This window comes from Marmota flaviventris, chromosome 16 (genome assembly GCF_047511675.1).
Source record: "Marmota flaviventris isolate mMarFla1 chromosome 16, mMarFla1.hap1, whole genome shotgun sequence".
NCBI classification, from domain to species: Eukaryota; Metazoa; Chordata; class Mammalia; order Rodentia; family Sciuridae; genus Marmota; species Marmota flaviventris.
The window spans coordinates 47,366,854-47,388,236 of NC_092513.1; the positions used below are offsets into that span (position 1 = coordinate 47,366,854).

Sequence of the window (21,383 nt, forward strand, 5' to 3'; positions counted from 1 at the left end):
TAAAGTCCTAAGCCTGACCCAATAAATGGTGGCCATTATTATTAACTGTTCAAGTCACCTACAAGTAAGATGTTAACAAACTATGAACAATTGCTATGTAAAAGCTAGACCATCCATTCCCACACATAAAATGGTACCTTGTGAAGCAGTGAGTCTTTACATAGAGGTAAAAAATGGATATATGGATAGATACTATTTTTTTTAGTTGTATATGGACCAAATACCTTTATTTATTGATTATTTGTGGTGCTGAGGATCGAACCCAGTGCCTCACATGTGCAAGGCAAGCACTCTACCACTGAGCCCCAGCCCCGATACTATTTCTGATGTGGTTTGCCCTGCTCCTCAAGCATATTAGGGTAAAGGAAAAGAAAGAATCAATGTTATAATTTGTCTCTACAATTGAGCCTCAGAATGATTTTTTATCACCATAGAAAAGTTCCAGGGAGCTCTGTAACAGAATGCATCTTGCCAGTTCCTGTCAATTTGATTTGGCCTGTTCACTTGTCTGTTAGCTGGGATTCCTATGTCATAGAGCAGCCGGGCCTGTGGATTGGCTTCTCTTTGAGTGTGACTATTTGGCAGCCTGGGCAAGTGGCAGGGAAGGGGAGGTCCACAGTTGTTTATTATTTGGAACAGAGCAGTATGTTCCCAGCTCATTGGTGTGTCTTTGTGGAGTGACAGTCTTGCTTTACTTCTGCCCCTTTAATCTGCAGCTTTCTCATAACCCAACAAATAGTGCACTTCAGGTGTTTTTATTTTAAAGATTTGGAAATCTTTGAATGGATTTAACTGTTATATTTTGCCTCCTAGCTTGGTGTCTTTTTTTTAGTTTTATTTTTTAGTTGTTGATAGACCTTTATTTATATGTGGTGCTGAGAATCGAACCCAGTACCTCACACATACCAGGCAAGTACACTATTGCTGAGCCCCAGCCCCAGCCCCACTGGCATCTTTTTTAAGAATGGGTCCAGTTTCCCCATATCATTTCAGTGGCTTCTCCTTGTCTGTATCTCGGACCGAGAGTTTCACCTTCAGGAGGTCCTGCCTGGGGTGAGGGTGGAAGTCACCAAGAGGAGCTACGGAGCACAGGCTACCTCGCTGTCCACTTCCATCCTCATGATCTTGGGCACCTGGAAGCTCTCACTCTGTCTGGCTGGTCAAGAACACATCTCCTTGGTGAGGTTTGAAGAGCCATGGAGACCTGAATTCCAATTGTACTTGTGCCTCAATTTCCTTGTTAATAAAATGAGACTTTGGGGAAAGTAACCTTCCTGATCTAAAGTCTCTGGTCCATAAGATTGAATGAGGACTGCTATGCTTATTCCTTATGCCTCAAAAGAACCCAGGCAAGAAAAAGGGGGATTTGGTCAAGATCATGAGGGTCAATGAATACAGCTAAGAATAGAAGTCCAGGCTGCTTGATCTAATTGGGTAAGTCTTACCCACAGTGCCTCCTTGCCTTTTGGGTGTGAGGCTTGATAACTTAATCCACAGCTGTCCAGTCTCCCATGACTGCAGATGCAAGTCTGAATAGACTTTGCAGGTGATCAGGGCCAAAGCCACAGAAATATACAGGGGAAACCTAATGCCTGTCCCTGGTGCTGCTCCAAGAATGTGGCTATGAAACTAGTCTAATCTAATGAAGTGAAAGTACACAATTCTGTGAAATTTGGTCCTAGGTGTATTTGATTCAGTTGAGCCTGCTTCCAGACACCTGATTGGTGTGAGGGTTAAAGCCACATACCAGTGTCTATAATAAAAGTCAGAGGGAGATATGGCACTCCAGACTCCTGAAAAAATGAAATATAGCTCTCTAGCTTGGGGTACAACTAAAATCATATCACGTAGTTATGAATTTTCAATTAAATTAAAAGCGATACTCAAGCTACCACTTGAACACATATGCAAGAAGTCAGTCTCTGTCTCTTGCAGTCTCTCTGCCTCATCTCTTCCCCAGTTGTCCTACCTCCACTTGCGAGGAGGAGTTGAGAGCTTTGGTCCTGACCACACAGTGACACTTTTGAATATGGTTCCAGCATAGGACCTGCTGCACGGGTCCTGCGGTGACAATACCCTTGCTGGTCCAGACCTCCGAATGCTGCTCCACTGTCAGGCTCCTGTGGGTGAGGCTCTCTCAGTTCACACACAGGTGTTGGGCATCATTCCAGAGCATAGCTTCTAGGAAGATCTGCCTGGCTTGGGGACTTCTGGCTTTGCCACATGTGTTACTAGAACCAGCCTTCAGATTCTTACCTTGAGCCCAGGGCCCAGTCCAGACCCTTTCTAACATCTGGAGAGTTTCCCTTTGACAGTTTGTTTTCTTGAAAGAAATTGAGGTTCTATCTTGGCAAGTACTGTGTTCCAGAAATAATACAGGGAGGAGCAGTGGTATTGTCTGCTACATTTTTTTTTCTTTTATGATTTAGCCAGAGACCTCCCAAATTTCTGTACCTCTCCCTACCTCTGATGACATGTTCTCATCATAGCCTCTTTGAAAAATAGAGCTTCATGGACTTCGATTTTTTTTCTATCTTTATCCAAAAATCACCAGGAAACACAGATGTGACAGAGGTAATGCAATAATTAGGAATTGGCCACTAAAATGGAGTTGGCTAATGGCTCAAGGAAGACAGTATCACTAACAAAAGAATATTTTTCTCCTTCCAGTGGATTTTTAGGTTTCTTTCTCATGTTCACTACAGTGAAACTAAAGAGCCTTCTGGCCCCAGGACAGTGTGCAGCCTGGATTTTCTTTGCTCAGGTAAGAGGGAAGGGGGAGGGGTGGGAAAGTCTGTCCCAAGAGGCTATGTAGCCAGTCTTCTCAGAGCCTGGGGAATGTAAGTTTGATCTTCAGGAAAGCGTTGCTAGTCACCTTCCCTGAGCCTGGTACTTATTCAGATAACAGTTTCTGAGGCCTTTTGCCTATTTTATCAGCATGACATATTAAATTTTATCACACTTGTGGAAGGTGACCATGCGTAGGCCCTTCATTTCCCAGAGCTTTAATTTGCCCATAAGAAAATGAGAGGTTTCATCAACACTAAAACTCTAGTGTTTTGTCCAACATCTAAGAAACTGGGGTCCAGAGATATGGGGCAGTTCATTTTCCTTCCCAGGGCTGTGAGGGTGTCCAGAGCTCAAGTCACTTACCTAAGAGCCCTCAGGCTGTCTGTGGAGACAGTGGAAGGAAAATCAACAAATGGCTGGGTCTGAAAGCTTCAATGAAGCCTTCCAAAAAAAGACTGTTAGGAGAAGGGTCTTTGTGTATCTGATTGACCATGGCTGAAGCATAAGAGAAAGAAGTGAGTAAACTGTGAAGGAACAAGAGCAGAAAACCAGCTGTGGGAGGCACCATCTTAACCGAAGTGCTTTGAGACTAATGTCTTTCCACAGGCCTATTTCATTTCCCTCATGTATGTGAAGGAGTCAAGGATAGGGCCTTAGGTGCTGCTTCTGAGGAGTGAGATTTTCTAATTAATTTAATCAAATGAAATAATTATTGAAACTTGTGCCTTTGGTCATATTTATTTGGAGGAAAAGGTTTTTAACTTTTTCACAGGGAGGAAAAGCAAACGTTTCTTTCTCTCTCTCTCTCTTTCTTCTCTCTCTCTCTCTCTCTCTCTCTCTCTCTCTCTCTATATATATATATATATATATATATATATATATATATATATTACCAATGGACCTTTATTTTATTTATTTATTTGCAGTGCTGAGAATCGAACCCAGTGCCTCACACATGCCTGGCAAGCACTCTACCACTGAGCCACAACCCCAACCCCTACCCTACATTTTTCTTTGAAAATAAAATTTCATAGTGATATTTCCACCTACATGGTCTATATTTTGATAGCATTAATGATTTAATTCCAGAAGAATGTAGAGTGCTTGAGATATTGTTTTCTGGCATGAGAGAGTGAGGAGGTTGACAAAACCTTCCCCCCAAAGCAAATGGGAAGATGGAAGAAAGACTATCAAAAACATCCATTTTCATGCTCTAGAACTAAAGGCAGTTAGTAATAACAGACTCAGAAGCATTTGTTCAAGGAAATTACTAAGCTTGGGGTAGGAACAAAATTGATTTGTGGTGTTCTTCACCATCTTGATCCCATTCCCCTCCTCCCCTCCAGCACTGTTAGGTGATGGTTCAACCAGGTAGGGTAAACTGAAAACTAACAGGCTTGCTGCTGCTTCCAGAAGGGGCTCACTCTTTTTGGAGGATTGTCAGTTCAAGTGGCCAACTTGGTGGTAAATGAGCAGAAGAGGCCAATACTTCCAAGGGGTTGAGTTTATAGTCCTCTTTGAAGCAAGGTCTTTCTGGTGACTTAATAAGTAGTTCTGGGAGGTGAGAGAGCCATCAGGGGCTTCATGGCTTTCTGTATATCCCAGATTGAACTTAGTCTGTGTGCATGATCAGGAAAGATGGAGCAGGTCCAAGACACCCACGTATACCTGGCCAGTGGAGCCCATGAGCACACACACAGGGTTTGTGGGAAGCCAGCAGAAGGTAAAAGCCAAGGTGGACGTGAAAACAGCCTGAGGTTTGCACGTGCTCCCCAGCCCACACACAGAATCAGAAGCAGAGGGAAGCGTTCTGGCTCAAGACAGAACACTAAGCTATGCACACATGGGGATAACCCTTGGAAATCAGACTTAGAAACAAAAACTTAGAAAAATAAATTTAGTAGAGGCATCAGCAACTGTCCCTTATGTGGGAGACAAATGTCACAGACTTAGTTTAGGAAAATTATTAAATAAGAAAAACAATAGCAACAACTCCTGTGGGAAAAAAAAATCAGAATTCAGAGTACTAATTAAATTGCCCAGAATTCAACAAAACATTTAGACATTATGTGGGAAAAGAGCACCCATAGGAACTAGCTCTGAGCATCTGTCCTCTGATGGAGGATTTAGCTGAAAAACACTGTAAAACACCTATTTAAATATGTTCAGAAATTGGGAGGCAGCCATGTTTAAAGAGTCAAAGGAAACACTCAACGAACACAGAATTTCAATAAAAGAGATTTTTTTTTTTTAAAAAAGATACAAATGGAAATTCTGGATTTGAAAAGTATAACTGAAATAAAAATTCTCTATATGGACTCAACAACAGATATGAGATGGAAAAAGAAAGAATAAGTGAACTGGAGGGTAGAACAAAAGAAATTATTCCACCTAAAGAATAAAGATTTTTTTAATTGAAAAAAAAAAAGTGAACAGAGCCTTAGAGACCTGTGAGACATCAAGTGTATCTATCCATATATATATAATAACAATCCCAGAAGAAGAGGAGATGGAATAGATGAAACATTTAAAGAAATAATTGCTGAAATACCCCATCTGATGAAAAATGTTAATTTACCTATCTAAAAAGCTTATCATAAGAACAATCAAAAAGAGAAACTTACCTAGACAAATTGTAATCTAGCTGCTAAAAGATGAAATAATCTTATCAGCAGCTAGAGAAAATGATTTAACATTTAAGAAAACAATACAATTAATAGCTGACTTCTCATCAGAAACAATGGAGGACATTTGTATTTCTTCTTTTGAGAAGTATCTGTTTAGATCTTTTGCCCTTTTATTGATTGGCTTATTAGTTATTTTGGTTTTAAGTTTTTTTGTTCTTTATATATAATGGATATTGATTCTCTGTTGGAAGAGGAGACAGCAAAGATTTTTTTCCTATTCTGGAGGTGCTCTCTTCATATCCTTATTTCCTTAGCTATGCAGAAGCTTTCTAATTTGATGCCACCCACTTATTGATTAAAATGGGAGGATCTTATGAAAATAAAAGGAGACTTATAGAATGGAGGAAGGGGATTAAGAAGGAGGGAGGAGGGAAAGACATGGGGAAGTACCGTGGAGTGAAATCTACCAGACTATGCTGTGCCTCTATACTAATATAACATAATAAATCATATGAGTGTGTATAAAATTATGATATACTAATTTAATTAGTAATAACAATAATAGCAAGGAGATGAGTAGAGCAAGTGGATTTGTGGAGAAGGGGAGGAAAAGGAATGGTACTGGGGAATGATATTGATCAAATTATGTGCATGTAGGAATATGGCATAATGAATCCCACTATTATGTATAATTACAATGCACCAGTAAAAATAGGAAGACAGAAGAAAGTAGGATGACACATTCAGCATGCTACAAGAAAAGCCTATCAACTTTGATCAGAAAAACTGAGCTTCAAATATGAAAGAGAAATAAAGACTTCCAAATAAAGACAGATTTATTGCTAGCAGCCATCAATAATTACATTAAATATGAATGGACTAAATATCCCACTAAAAAACCAGATTGGATTAAAAACTATATTCTATCTACAAGAAACATACCTTAGATTCAGAGACACAAATAGACTGAAAGTGAGGATGTGGAGAAACTAGAACCCTCATAAATTGCTGGTTCATATGTATGCAACCACTTTGGAAAAGTTTGGTATTTTTTAAAAATGTCAAACTTAAATGGACTTACAATGCATCAGTTCTAAAGAATTCAATTAAAATAAATGAAAATATTTGTCTACCAGAAGCCTTATACATGGGTGTTTATAGCAGCGTTATTCATAACAGCCCAAAACTAGAAACAATCAAAGTGTGACTTTATTGGCTAATAGATAACAAGATACGAGCACACACACAAATATCAGTCAACAATAAGAAATTAGCTACTAATACATTGGTATGACATGGATGAATCTCAGAAACATTAAGTGAAAGAAACTAGTCACAAAATAATGCATATAGTATTGTGCCATTTTATGTGAAATGTTCAGAAAAGGCAAACCTTTGGAGACAGGATGTATCCGCATGGTTTTTTGGAACAGAAACTGATTGCAAAATATGCTTGAAGGAGTTGATTTGGGTAATGGAAATATTCTATGACTGGATTATAATGATGATTGCACAATCATTTAAATTAATTTATTAAGTTTGCTCATTAAAAATCATTGCATTTTATAATTACAGCAATTTCATCCCTGGAAATTGTAAAGTAGCAATACACAAGCAATCTGCTTGTATCTTGTCCTTTATGATTTGGTAGGACATTTTTTCTTTATGTGGCTTTGTCTAGTTGATCATTAGTGTCATAAATCTTCTTTTTATTTGTTTTAATTTTTTCCTAAACTCTACGGGAGGTTTAGAATCTCTTTCTCAAGAGTTACTTCAGAAGAGGGATGATTTCTAATGGGTTGCTGTGGTTTAAGGCTAATCCTTCTTAAGTATGGAAGATTGAATTAGATGAGCCATTAAAGTCTCTTTCAGCCTCAGTACATGGAGCAATCTCTCTCTTTCTCTCCCCTCCCCTTTTTTATTTTCTATTGACAATAAGTTCTGTGATCCTCAGTGTCAAAATATGCATATGTTATTTGGACCACCTACACATCCACATGTACTGACATTTGAAATATGACACGATTACACTTAGTAATACAGCATTTCCTCATGATGTCAAATGACTCCACTGGTGTCAGCATATTCAGAAAGTGACTCAGAAGGATGTTCCATTGGTGCCAGAGGAGAATTTGGATCCTGCTAGAGACTCATGATACATGGGCAGGAAGGTCATTAGGGGCTCAGGGTGCCTTTTTCCTTGCTCCAAAAAGGATCCGTTCTTGACCATTTTCCAAGGAGTTGTCACAAGAGCTTCATCACTTCTAAATTCTCAGGAAAGCCATTCATTTCTCTTTCTGGTTCTTACTTTTCTCAGCATATTTTTCTGGCATAGAGAAAAAAAATTCCTTCAAAGACATTTAATACTCCTATCATAATTATCATTTTCTCTATGGAAATTGAATACACATTTTAAGAAACTAAAAATATCAGAATATTTAGCAACTTTTTTTTAAAATCTCTCCCCTTCATTTTGGTAAATTCAGGCATGTGAAATATAATTATATCAGTAGAATGCTGGGATCCCCTCTCACTTATAAAGTAAAAGATTAATGCAAGAAGAAAGTAAAAACAATTTAAGACAAAAGTGTTGAAACTTATAAAAGTACAAGGAAGGTGTGGTAAGAATTTTCATTTTTTCCTAGTGCATTTCTCTAGCAGATTTCAGTCCTCCCATGAGAATTCTTTCTAGATTGAGTGGTGCCTTGTCTCATCCTTGTTAACTTCAAATCAGCTTCAGTTCTTAATATCACTGGAAAGAGACAACAGAGGCCAGAATGAGTTTGTGTTGAGGACAAGCCAGGGAAGTGAAGCATCCCCCGATAGCAGTACCAACTCTCCAGGATCCTGAGCATCCACTACTTGCTACCTCCTCTTTTATTGTGGGCAGGTGGGTACCAGGGATTGAGCTCAGAGGCACCCAACCACTGAGCCACATCTCCAACCCTTTTTTGTATTTTATTTAGAGATAAGGTCTCACTGAGTTGCGTAGAGCTTTGCTGTTGCTGAGGCTGACTTTGGACTCACGATCCTCTTGTCACAGCCTCCTGAGCCACTGGGATTACAAGCATGCACCACCATGCCCAGCTACTTGCTACCCCTTTTAAAACTCTCTCCATAAGAAGACTTTTTTCCTTATTTCCTTAACTAATGCCATAATTGCCGTCACCATTTTCTGTCCTGAAGGTAATTATAGACCAGAAATCCATGTCTGTTTTTTTTATGTCCTTGGGGAAATAATTTTTCTTTAGCTTGCCTAGGATTGGTCTCTTAGTTTGGTTTTATTTGTGTTTTGACTGTTAGAGTTTCTTCTTTCACGTACACAGGGCCAGGACTAGGGTGACCCTCACTCTCTTGGTTATGCAGTGCTGGTCAGTACCTGTGAGGGAACAAGTACCTCCTTAAATGTTATAACTTGGTGCCTTGTGTGCCTCCTCCTAGTCCTTTCCCTAAAACTGTGTCATAATTTGTTACTAGTCAGAAACAGGTTGCATTTCCGTGGAATTTAAGATACACTGGATTCTTAGTTTGGGGATTATTAGAAGGGTCTTATATCAAGGTATATGGGTGCTCTTTGGCCTCTTTTGGGGACATGATTGTACCAGTCAACATTTTTTAGGGAAACCTTTGGAGTATCTGATAGCAGTCAGGAGGGAGAAATGAATTGTTATGTGGGGTGATGGCATAAAGCCTCTTAGTATTCAGAGGAGAAAGTCAGAATCACAAGGGGTAAGACTGTTACATCATCATGCCAAGCTAGGTGGCAGGAAAGTGGCTGACACTGGCCCCTGCAGGTCAAGTTGCATGAGAAAGGTGGAAGAATAGAATGAGGGCCTTTCACAACCAGCGGCAGGGCCCCCTAAGCAAGATGAACAGCTGGGGAATCACGATAAATTAATATGACCACTGGAGAAGAGAGTAGAGGCGTGAGGGAAAATCAGGCCCAGAATTCGCATGACAAGAAACCTGAAAAGCTATCCCATAGAGACCACTGTGGGCCTCTGAATGAGCTAATTACTGGTAAATAATATTTGAGCAGGTTAATATGGAAATAGTGCTTAAATTGATCAGAACTGAGCTTTAGGCATTTAAGAGGGAGGTAAATCAAAGCATTAATGTCAAGAATAAAGATGAAAAACCAAACTTGACTGACAATTGAAAGGAAATTTGATTTTAATAATTTATCATATAATTGTTATGTGATATGATTAAAGAATTAGATAATGAAGACTTGGATCATTTCAGAACAGGTGGGTAATGACAGTTGGACATTGAGGATGGGGGACGATCACCAGCAGCTTGAAGGTTTATAATTGGAGTCCTAGGAGACCCATGGCATGACGAGATAAACCAGGGTGGTGGTGGACAAGTCTGTGGTGTGTAGAGCTGATGAAATGTATTCTAGACAGGTGTGTACAGGGACAAGATGTCTAAATTAAGCTGTTTGGAGTAGGAAACCTGGGGTGAAATAGTGATGAGAAACTCAAAATCATGTGTCCATTTTGGCTTTGCCTACAGAAATTGGGAAAATTAATCAATAAAGGAGCTCAGTGGAAGAGAGGGAGGCCGGGGGCTAAGGTTGGGAGATACTTATACACCAGTGACCAGTAACGAGCAGGAGAGAGCAGTAACAGCCAACACTTAGAAGGGAAACAAGGAAACTTCAGTTCATGCTAGAGAATGAGGGGAAATTGGAAGAAGTGGTTTCAATAGTCCCTAGAAGGACTGAGGCTGGACTAGCTTTAGAGAAAACAGAAGCCTGTTTCCTGAGCTCTGGTAGAGGGGCTCAGGTAGACGGGAGAGAGGCATACATTAAGGGCCTTGTCTTTTCCATGAGCTGCGTGGTAGAGGGACTGTGATTTCAGCAGTGGAGGAAAGAAAAGAGTACTCAGTGTCTTGACTTGAACCACAATTCACTGAACTTCTCTGCTACGGTCTGCATGTCTGTGTCCCCCCTGTGATTTATAGGTTGAAGTCCTGTCAGGCTGAGGCTCAGACTCTGGGAAACACATTTGGAATCCCAGCAAGAGAGAGAAGATGCGAGGCACAGTTGGGACAGTAGCCATGCTGTACCAGGAGACAGCAGCAGCCCTCGGCCCCCTGAGTCCTTCCCTAGGCCTTTTTTATGTGCAGGACAGACAAAGAAGGCGCAGTGCCAGCAGGTTACATAAGTGGGCACATGCTCACAAGCAGATGTTTATGACCTTGAGTACATATGCTGAATCAGAGTGTCCGTGACCTCAACTACATACGAAAAGCATAGCCTGCTGGAATCTTGGCCAGGGAGCCTAACTACAGCCATCTTGGACCTGCCCCTCAAGTCCTCATCCCCAGGGTGATGACATTAGAAGGGGGGACTTTGAGGGGATGACTGTCATGAAGGCAGGGCCCTCATGAGTGAGATTAATATCCTTATAAAAGAAGTACCAGAGAGCTGCCTTGTTCCTTCTTCTGTCATGCAAGGACACAGTCGAGAGGGCACAGTCTATGAGAAAGCATCCTTTGGAACTATGAGAAATACAATTCTTTCTTTCTTTTGAGAAATATATTTCTTTCTATTGTTTATAAGCTACCTAGTCTCTGGTATTTTGTCATAGCAGCCCAAATGGACTAAGACATCCTTTAATCCTCAGTTGTTTCATTTTTAAAGCAGAGTCTGGACTGAAGGTATTTGAAGGCAGTTAAGAAATGTAAGGTTTCTAATGAGCTATGACAATCTGATATTTAAGACTAAATGTCAAAGTTGTTCACATCCATTAGAGTATCGCATAGTGATCTGCTAGGAACCATAGCATTAATGACCAGTGCCTATTTAATAAAGCACTTTCCAGATTTAAAAATGATTTAGTAGAACTGATCAAAATACAGTGGGAAACCATTCAGCAACCTGACCTTCCATCTCTGTCACTAAATTCCACCCGCTTTTGTAGAAGATTGTGATGTCGTGTAACAAAGATTTATTGGAATAGTGATGCCACCTGCAGATGCCCTTCAATAGATGAATGGATAAATAAAATGTGGCATATATACACAATGGAGTATTACTCCACAATAAAAGAGAATGAAATTATGGTGTTTGCAGGTAAATGGATGGAGTTAGAGAATATTATGCTAAGCCAAGAAAGCCAATCCCCAAAAACCAAAGGCTGAATATTTTCTCTGGTAAGTGGATGCTAATCCATAATGGGAGGGGGATGGGATGAGTAGAGGAACTTTGGATGGGGCAAAGGGGAGAGGGGAGGAGACATGGGGGTAGGAAAGCTGGTGAAATGAGACGGACATCATTACCCTATGTACTACATATGATTGCATGAATTGTGTGACCCTACTTCGGTACAACCAGAGAAATAAAAAATTATGCTCCATTTGTGTATAATGAATTGAAGGGCATTCTGCTGTCATGTATAACTGACTAGAACAAATAAATAAATTTTAAAAATTGATAAAGGGAAATGCTAATCATCCTGATTGAATCAGGACACACTGTATACATGTGTTGAAATATCATACTGCACCTCATTAATATGTGCAGCTAATGCATGTTAATAAAAAATTAAAACCCACAATTATCTGACTAAAAGAAAAGATTTATTGGAATCTTTGTCCCCCTTTTTATTTGGCTTGGACAGTCAAATTTCACACTTATGGAATGGGATCTCCCTGCCCATTGCCCTGTAGAATGGAATACTGTTCACGTGATCCAGATGAAAGATGGTCAAAGCCTTCACAGACTCAATTCCATGTGAATGTGTTGATTTTTGCTAGAACCTGGACTCCTAATTGGTTCAAAGCAGATTATATGAAATAATTAAGTAAAAATATTTGGGAGTGGCAAGTGTTCTGCAAACAGCATTACGTAGAGTCCCAGAGACCTAATTTTGACCTATATTAGAATTCTAGATCTGCCACTTTCTAGGTGTATGAATCATTTTTCTCTTAAGCAAACAAGTATAATAATAATGTCTACCTTATTAGGAGGATTAAATAATATATTGAAAGCCCTGGATTAGTGAGAGCCCGTAGTTGGCAGGTCCTCCGTGGCGCTATCAAACCACTAGTTTAATTCTTTCACAAAATTAACCAGTGACTTCCTGGATCTGAATTTACCATTTGTATTCACAAGTCCAGGCAATAAATTTAGTTATGGACTGCCTCCTCTAGACATGGCTCCAAATTCAGCATGCATGAGAACAAGATCTCTCACAACGTATTGAATTAGACATTGTTTAACAAAAGAAGCAATTGATCCACCATTCACAATGTTTTTAAACCTATATAAAGAGTCATTGATTCAGAACAGTTGCCTGCATGTGAAAATGTATGTTTGGTGGTTTCCATGGAGATCACACTGGCTGTTCTGTGATCACTGCTAGCCTTAATTATACACTGGCATCGCCTGGGAGCCTTCAAAGCTGTCTCCATAACAACATCTCCTTGTGGAGTAACATGACCTCCATCCTGGACTATGTTTCCCGTATAGAAGTTTCTCTTAGGAGTCAAAAGGTTCCACAGTAAATTTCAGCCTGCTTGATTTATCCCCATGAAGAACTCTTAAAAGCATAAAAAGTTTTCTGAGTTTCAACTGCTAATCTCACATGCTGTCTTGGCAAGTCTCAGGAGCCTGACTGAAGATAACAGCAACATCCAGTGTCTTTTCTCAGTGACATGTTGACATGTCTCTTGACCTATTGCCAAGATACTGAACTAGGGAGTCTTGACTAGACAAAATTAAACCTGTTTTAAATACTAATGAACTTGTAAAAGCATTATCAATAGATACTACTAGTGTTCATTTGAGGTTGGGAATTTTCAAATGTATCCAAGATCATTGGTAAAACTTCTGCCATTTCTGGTGGAATTAAAAAAAAAAAAAAAGAACGGAGTTTTGAATAAATTGATCTGTAGGAAAGCTCTCGGGCTTAACATTGAATCCTACTTTGAGCTTCTGAGGAGGTAACCAGTAGACAGACACTTTAGGTTCTCCAATCAGAGTTCCAAGGTTCATTTCCTGGTGCACTCATACCTGTGTGCACATACACAAGAACAGACTGAGAAAGAAACCCTAGAAGTACAGTTACCATGCCTGTCATATTTTGCTTTCACTTTGCTGAACAGAGATGGTTCTCTTCCTTTTTGTAACAGCGTTGTTACTACTGTTATTTCTTATATTACTGCCATCTTATTCCCATACTTGCTGTCGCTCTGTCTCTTGGATGGGGAGCCTGCTGCTGTCTTTCTTCACTTCTAGGGTGGTCAAAGGACATCACAAGCCAGGTGGCTTCTCCCCCTTAGTTCACTATTGATAGTTCTCCTTAGCTTCTCCGCTTCTTCAGCTTTCTCACCCCTTCTCACCACGCCTCAAAGCTCATTTGAGCCAGGCAGGGTGGCGCATACCTGTGATCCCAGTGACTCAGAAGCCAGAGACAGGATGATCGCAAATTCAAAGCCAGCTTCAGCAACTTAGTGAGGCCCTAGGCAACTTAGCGAGACCCTGTCTCAAAATAAAAAATAAAAAGGGCTGAGGATGTGGCTCAGTGGTAATGCACCCCTGGGTTCAATCCCCAGTACCAAAGGAAAAAAAAAGAAAAGCTCATGTGAATGTAAAGTTTATAGTTCAGTATATTCCCTTTCTTCTGAAATGATCCAATGAAAATAAATTGTGCAACCAAATGAAGCTGTGTTGTAATGTAACTTTTTATGTTGAAAGAGTGTTCTGGAAAAAAAATCTAATTATGGCCATTTCCTAATTAAATCATTTTTCTTTTTCACCATCTAAGCGGCTGTAGCAATGAGAATAATTTTTCATGGAAAATTAAAATGTAGAGGCAGCAGCATAATTTCCTTTGCAGTCTCTCACTCGGCAATAATAACAGTATGTCGATGTCTTTCCATGACATCACTGATGAGGCGGCAGGAACACGGAGGGGCAAGTTAGGGAGCCGCTGTCAGCATTGAGCCAAGTGGAGGCAGTTATCTGGGAATTATTTGTTTATGAACAGGATTTTCCCAGAGGACACATGGGAGGGGAAATACAGTTTTGAATTCAAGGAAAAAATTTTAAATTCCATTTCCTATTGTCAAAATAATTCATAGAGAAATGAACCACATTAAGGAGTGCTTTGCTATTTTGGATAAGGTGGTTGTTTTTCTTGTTTCTAGTTATGTAGTCTCATAATTTTTTTCTGGGCTATTTTTAGTGCCATTGATCATCACTATGTTGTGTGTTGCAAAAATATGATAATAATTCTGGGTTTCACAACTTTTGACCTGAATAACTTTGGTTTTTATTTACTGAGGATATTAACTTAATTTCTGTAAATTTCCTGACTGGAAAGGTTTTTATGGGTGCTGTTAGTATCCCAGATAGTCTTAAATAACTAAAATTAAAGTGATTTCTTCAGCACAAAGGACAGGTAATTGGAGAAGCCTTTCAAACTTTCCCTAAAGGAAGAACTGATGTGTATAGTTGTTCATTATTGGATAGCACTAAATAAATGAGTGTTGACTGAGTGCTTAAATAAACTGATTTTAATCAGCACACCATTGATGCATGTGCTACCCTCACACTGGAAACAGAGAAAGATAGAATTCTGCAAGTATCCATGTGAAGTAACTTCTTGTGATCTACATACAGCGGGTTCCCAAGTTAATGATGACTCAACTTACAGTGTTTTAACTTTACAGTGATGAAAAAGCAAAATGTGTGTAGTGGAAAACAGATTTTGGAATTTTGAATTTTGATTATTTCCTGGGCCAGTGGTATGTGCTGTGATCCTGTCTTGTGATCCTGGGTAGTGACAGTGAGCCGGCTCCCAGTTAACCCGTGATCATGAGGGGAAGCCACTGATGCTCTGTGTGGCTAAGTTCTGCTGCTTGGTAGGTTTGGGATATTTGATGCCTAAGTTAACAGTATTTTCAGCTTACATTGGGCTTATGTGGTGGGGAGTTGTCCTTCTATAAAATGAGGAGTATCTGTATTCCCTTCTTTATATGTGCAATTTATTTTGGTTGGGTTCACTTTTCCTGGTAAAAACCCTTTATTTGTATCCTTAGGAAAAACTCCTCAAGGCAAAACAAAACAGGTTAATTAGCAAAAAGTGCTTCAAGCTCTGCTTATGCCCAAACCAGAGGGCAGACCTCCAGCAGAACCCAGGGCCCATGTCAGGAGAGAATGAGTGACAGTCCTCGAAGCTAATGAGATGGGGTTGGGGGTCAGCTCAGTGGTAGAACATTTGCTTAGCATTTGTGAGGCCCTAGGTTTGAGCCTTAGCACTGGAAAACAACAACCTAAAAAATGAAACTGTCCTTGGGAAGTCTGAGCAAGCAGACTTTGTTATGGGAAAGCTAAGTTTCGACATTTGAATGACAGAAAGGAATGACGTGGATTTGAAAGACTTTGGGTACATATTGGTGCAATTTTGTGAAAATGGCTATCCTGTGACATTGTGCCTTAGAGACTATCTTTGTGGCCTGGTATCCTCTGTTCCTCTGCACACTCATTTTTTTTTTTTCTGTTTTACCTCTGAAAGTGGAATTTGTTTAAACTATAAATAATCATTCACTCATTTTTTTTTCTGTTTAAATTTTCTTTCCTCTCTTAAAAAAAAAAAAAAGTAGTCCAAAGTGGCTTTTTCCTCTTCTCAATTCTACATTGGCATTTTGCACTAACCTGGTTATCCTTTGGGTTAAGGTTTGTTCCCCAACCCCTAGTCATATTTAAGTAGCCAGTGTCTGACTTTAAGGCCAGATAGTTAAGTCTAAGCAGGTGCTGCTCATTTATGACTCCAGAAGAGCCATTCCGCCAATCAAGTATGTGGCATGAAAAGTTTTAAGTCAACAACTCTTTGCCTTGTACCATGTAAACGCAACTAGCTGTTAGACTGAGCTTGCCATTGTAATTGATTGTGCACTTTGGTGTGGGGTGGGGACGATGAGCAGGAAGATTATGTGAGGATCAAAGTCTCCTTGGCTGCACTTCCACATCTGTCTCCTTGTTGTATGACCTCTGGAGATGCAAAGGGTGCTACAGTAGAGCAGGCCCATGGTTTCATTCTCTGCTTAAGAAGAATCCTAATGTTCCTTTCCTGTCTCACCTCAGGCCATTTTTCCCTGTTGGGGGCTTTGTGGGTTGTCTGCATAATTGTCCAGGCATGTAGTTATGTTTGGCCTGGAATATAGTAGGTGGTTGGCCAATATTTGATAAGTAAAATGCTCACCCCTTCCCCTTACCTCTATGTCAGAAGAAGAAAAGGAAGGGTGAGAATCAGGCCAGTTAGCAAAATAACAGTAGTCAGGTGACTCTACCTCCCAGCAAAACCCACGTGCCATATCAGCTTGTGAGCCCTAGGAAGGCCAGGTATATATTACTCAGAATTACATCCCTGACACCTAGGAGCCCCCAGACCTCCAGAAATATTACCTTAGAAATCTTACTGCAGCCAGGTGCAGTGGTGTACTCCTGTAATCCCAGTGACTCAGGAGGCTGAGGCAGGAGGATCTCAAGTTTAAAGTCAGCCTCAGAAACTTAGCAAGGCCCTAAGCAACTTGGCAAGATCTGTCTCAATAAAATATAAAAAAAGGCTGGGGGGTGCTAGGGATGTGGCTCAAGCGGTAGCACACTCACCTGGCATGCGTGTGGCCTGGGTTCGATCCTCAGCACCACATACAAACAAAGATGTTGTGTCCACCGAAAACTAAAAAATAAATATTAAAAAAATTCTCTCTCTCTCTCTCTCAAAAAAAAAAAGGGCTGGGGCCCAGTCGTGAGGGCCCCTGGGTTCAATCCCCAGTAGAAAAGAAAAGAAAATATATTGCATCAATATTGGCTCTGCTATTTCAAATTGCCAAACATTTGCTGCCATTTGTCTGTGCCATCCAGAGTGCTTTACTTCTCTCTGTGCATGCATAAGACATTAGGATTTGAGAAGAAAGGATTTGGCAGTTACTAAATTTTCATTCTTTGTGGGTTTTGTCCTTTGCTGACAACTAGAACGTTCGAGAAAGCAGCAAAGGAGATCCACTCCCTAAAGAAGGGAGAGCACAGGTGTCTTATATACCCCAGAGCACCCAGCCTAGTTTGCCAGTAACAATACATGCTTCTTTGACTGGAGTGTTCTCTGCCATGGCATCTGAATTAAACTGCTATACATTAAACTGCTGAACCCGTGGAGCTTATCTGTCCTGATAATTTGAAGCCTGAATCTTCAATAAGTTGCTTATTATCATTTGCCTCAAGTTATGGTTGGGCTGGTGACTGTTCACTCTTAAGAATTAAAACAGTACATAACCTGGTTTCAATACTCACACTTTCTAGCCAGGCACAATGGTGCATGCCTGTAATCCCAGCCACTTGGGAGACTGAGACAGGAGGATGGCAAGTTGAGGCCAGCCTTAACTACTTAGCGAGACCCTCTCTCATCTTGGGGATGTAGCTCAGTGGCACAATGTCCCTGAGTTCAATCCCCAGAACTGCAAATAAATAACATTCATACTTCTCACAAGGTTTTTCTTTGCCCTGAATATTTATTTTTCAAGTAGTTTTATGGGAAGATGTTGTATCAGCAAATTTATCTTAACAGGTGTGTAGAGTAACCTGTCGCATTCCAGGGGAGGAAGATGTGACAGTAGAGAGCAGGACAAAAAGCCCAGTGCTTTAGAGGCAGAAAGACTTGGGTAAAAATCCCACTCTACAGCAGGGTTACCTTGGAAAGGTGATGCTACTTGTCTGTGCAGTGTACAGTTTTTCTCACCTGTACAATGGAAATATTTGTGTACACTTCACAGGTGTTCCAAGAATTGTATGAAATAATGTGCATTAAAAAGTTAAGGCTTGCCATTATTATAACTTGAGGAGAGTGAGATTCCCTTTGTAGATGGAATAATGTTGGACATACTATTTGCATTTGGGGTTCAGCTACAGTTTAAGAGGGGCCAGTGTGTGTCAGGTAGAAAGCCTTCATTACCGTGTTCTACATTACCATCCTAGTATCAAGAGAGACTAAAAATTACCAGATTCAAGTGGTCCTAGAGGTTTTAAAATACCTTTTTTTTTTTTTTTACGAGTAACTCAGGGGACTTGATTTGTCTTTTTATCTAATGCTTTGGAAGCACTACACAGGTGTTTATTTTTAAAAAGAAAAGAAAAAGAAGTACCAACTCTAAAGATTGTTGGATGAATTATCAGTAGGGAATTGCAGCTTTCAGTGTGTATTAAATCAGTGACAAGAGAGTGGGGAATTAAGACAGTGGTATTAAATCTGATGTGGAACTGCACAGCCACCCAAATGGTTGCAGTGAAAAAAGACTGACAGTTTCAAATGCTATTGAGGACATGGAATGACATTTCTGGCTTAGAAAACTAAACAACAGCTACATTATAACCCAGCGGCCCCACCCCTGGCGAGATGAAAACAGACGTCCATGACAAGACATCTCGAGCGTCGTGGAATTAGATAATAATAGTGATCACACAACTCTGAGTTTCCTAAAAACTATTGAATTGTGCCCTTCAACAGGGAGAATTTTATTATGTGTTCAGTACATTTCACTGAAGTAAAGGCTTTTTTAAAAAAATTTAAGATATGTTCAAGAATATCCATAGAAGTCTTATTCATCCTAGCCTAAAACCACAGGAAATAGCTCACACATCAGGGAAGGAGAAATAGATTGTCATCTATCCATATGACAAAGTTCTACAGTGCGATGACAAAGAGCACACAGCCACATAGGTGATTCAGAAGAGGTTGTCATGATTGGGAAGGAGAATCAGGGGTCTGGAGAGATATTCGGAGGTTCAGTATCTCCATCCACTTGGTAGTGATGTGGGTGTTTACTATTGCAAATGTCCAACCAGGTGTATGCTTGAGATCTGGGCACGTCACAATACTTATGTGATACCCAAATCTGACATGGCAGCATCCTCAGAAAGCATGACCCAACATGCTGACCTACCTCCCCAAAATCAGCTGCTGGGAAGGCAAACAGGTATTGGATCCAGCAGCTTCCCAAGAAGATCCCTCCCTGTGTGTCTTGCTTTGACATTGTCCTTGATCTGGGGTGGTACTTGCTGGGGAAAGTAAGACCTTGTAGGCTGGCACCTTGCTTTTCTGAGCAGTAGCCACCACAACTCTTGAATATCATGACTGGGGACAGTTTCTAACAAATATTCAGCTCAGTGCCAAGGTAAAGAAGGTGAGCTCAGACATCCCAGGAGTGTTGCTGAAGTGGATATTGTTTTGCTTACATTCCACAGGTGTGGACTGTGCCCTGTCAGGTGTGCTGTTTCTTCCCAGACTTCAACTAATTAAGGAAGATGGCACACCTGCCCTTCTCTCAGGCCATATGGCTTAATTAAAGGAACACTGTTGTTCCAGGGCTGTGCTTCATTTGCCAGGGCTAGGAGCCTCCTTGACGGTCGCCCTAAGGCTTGTGCTGTTGATCCCTCTTCCAGGCTCCCCTTGGCTTTATGGCTTTGGAGCTGGGGTTGGACATGTTTTGAACATACTTTCCAAGTTGATGACTCCCTGAGTCCTGGCTTGCTGGGCTGTGGGTGCGTGCTAGCATGTGTTGCGGGTACTATGTTATTGAGAAGAGGTGACCTGTGGGAGTGGGGGAAGGGATCAGTCTCCTGAGGGCCTGGTGTGTGACCAGCCCACACAGGCTGACAACTAACTGATGTTCCACAGCTGAGGTGCTTCCTTGAGCAGTTGAGTCATGCTGTAGAAAGGAAGTGAAGGCTCCTTAGCTTTCATCTTATGTTCCAAAACAGAAATTCCAGACTTTTCTATCTCATACTATGGGCAAAATGAAAAAGGGCTTTTACTGCACAGACAGCAACTTGTGAACTCACCAGTTGATAGATTCAGCTCCAACACTTATTGAATACCTGATAAAATCAAAAGTGGAAGAGTGCTCACAGCTGACATTGTGTGCTCACTTTGTGCTAATTAGTGTGCCAGTGCTTTGACACACATTAAATTCTCATCACGATCTTTTGTGGTTCAAATGATGTGCTTCTCCCTCTATCCCTCCCTTAGGGATGAGAAACAAAGATGCTACAGAACTTGCCTAAGCTAGAATAAGGGAAGTCGAACTTGAACCCAGGTCTGGGACTTGAAGCCTATGGTGGTAATATTCCATAGTGTGATATTTAAGAGATTGATGCTAAATGACTGTGCACAGTCTCTGGGAAGGTTCTGCACTCTTCTGTGCTTTGTTGCTGTTGTAGTTTTTCTCACGGGTAATTGTGCCATATAGAAAATACCTCCAGGAAGCCAAGATCTGATGGAGACTAAGGGGAAACAGATGAACTTAAGGCAAAGAGGTTGTTATGGGAGCCAGAAACTCAACCTGCATCTCCGGGCAGTGCAGAGCCACACTGTCAGGGTGTTTTAAGAACTCCTTGGCCCAACCCTCAGAAGAGTGGAATACCAGTCTGTGCCCAGATGTGAACTGGGTGCAGGAATGCCAATCACATGGTTCCTTGTTTAGGTTTTGATTTACTAGTAAGTGTTAGGTGTGCTAACCATCACTGAAGCAAATAACGTTATTCCTAACTTACAACTTAATTTTGATCCATGACACATCTAGAAAATGCCTTGGAAATGATTTGGTCCTCTTTATTACAAAAGAATTCAAAATGCTTATTATAGAAAATTTAGAAAGTCAATGAAAAGAAGAAAAAGCTTTAAGTGATTTACCGCAACAAACATTTTGGAGTATTTTCTGTTTACACATATAACTGGGTTTGTCTCTTTTTACAGAAATAAGGCCATTCTTTACCTTCTCACTTTCCCCCCCGTTTTCCAGTGCTGGATGGAATCCAGGGCCTTGCACATGCTAGGCAGGTGCCGTACCACTGAGTTATACCCCCACCTACCTTTTGGTTTTTTGTAACAGTATTGGGACTGTTGTCCCTGTCTTGGGGTAGGTGAGGAAGTGGAGGCCTAGGGAGGGGAATGACTTGTT

The 21,383-nt window shown here is 40.6% G+C and overlaps 1 protein-coding gene across 5 annotated transcripts in view; it reads left to right on the forward strand.

Annotated features, from left to right (window-relative positions):
- Tmem241 (transmembrane protein 241) overlaps positions 1-21,383 on the forward strand; it is a 117,664-nt gene that overhangs the window by 68,558 nt on the left and 27,723 nt on the right. For 4 of the 5 annotated variants that reach the window (XM_027935678.2, XM_071602858.1, XM_071602860.1 and 1 more), the window contains one exon: positions 2,671-2,764. In XM_027935678.2, coding sequence (XP_027791479.1) covers positions 2,671-2,764 — 94 coding nt within the window. Of the gene's footprint in view, positions 1-2,670; positions 2,765-3,716; positions 3,797-21,383 lie in introns of those variants that run through there. The other variant, XM_071602857.1, reaches the window with a different exon arrangement.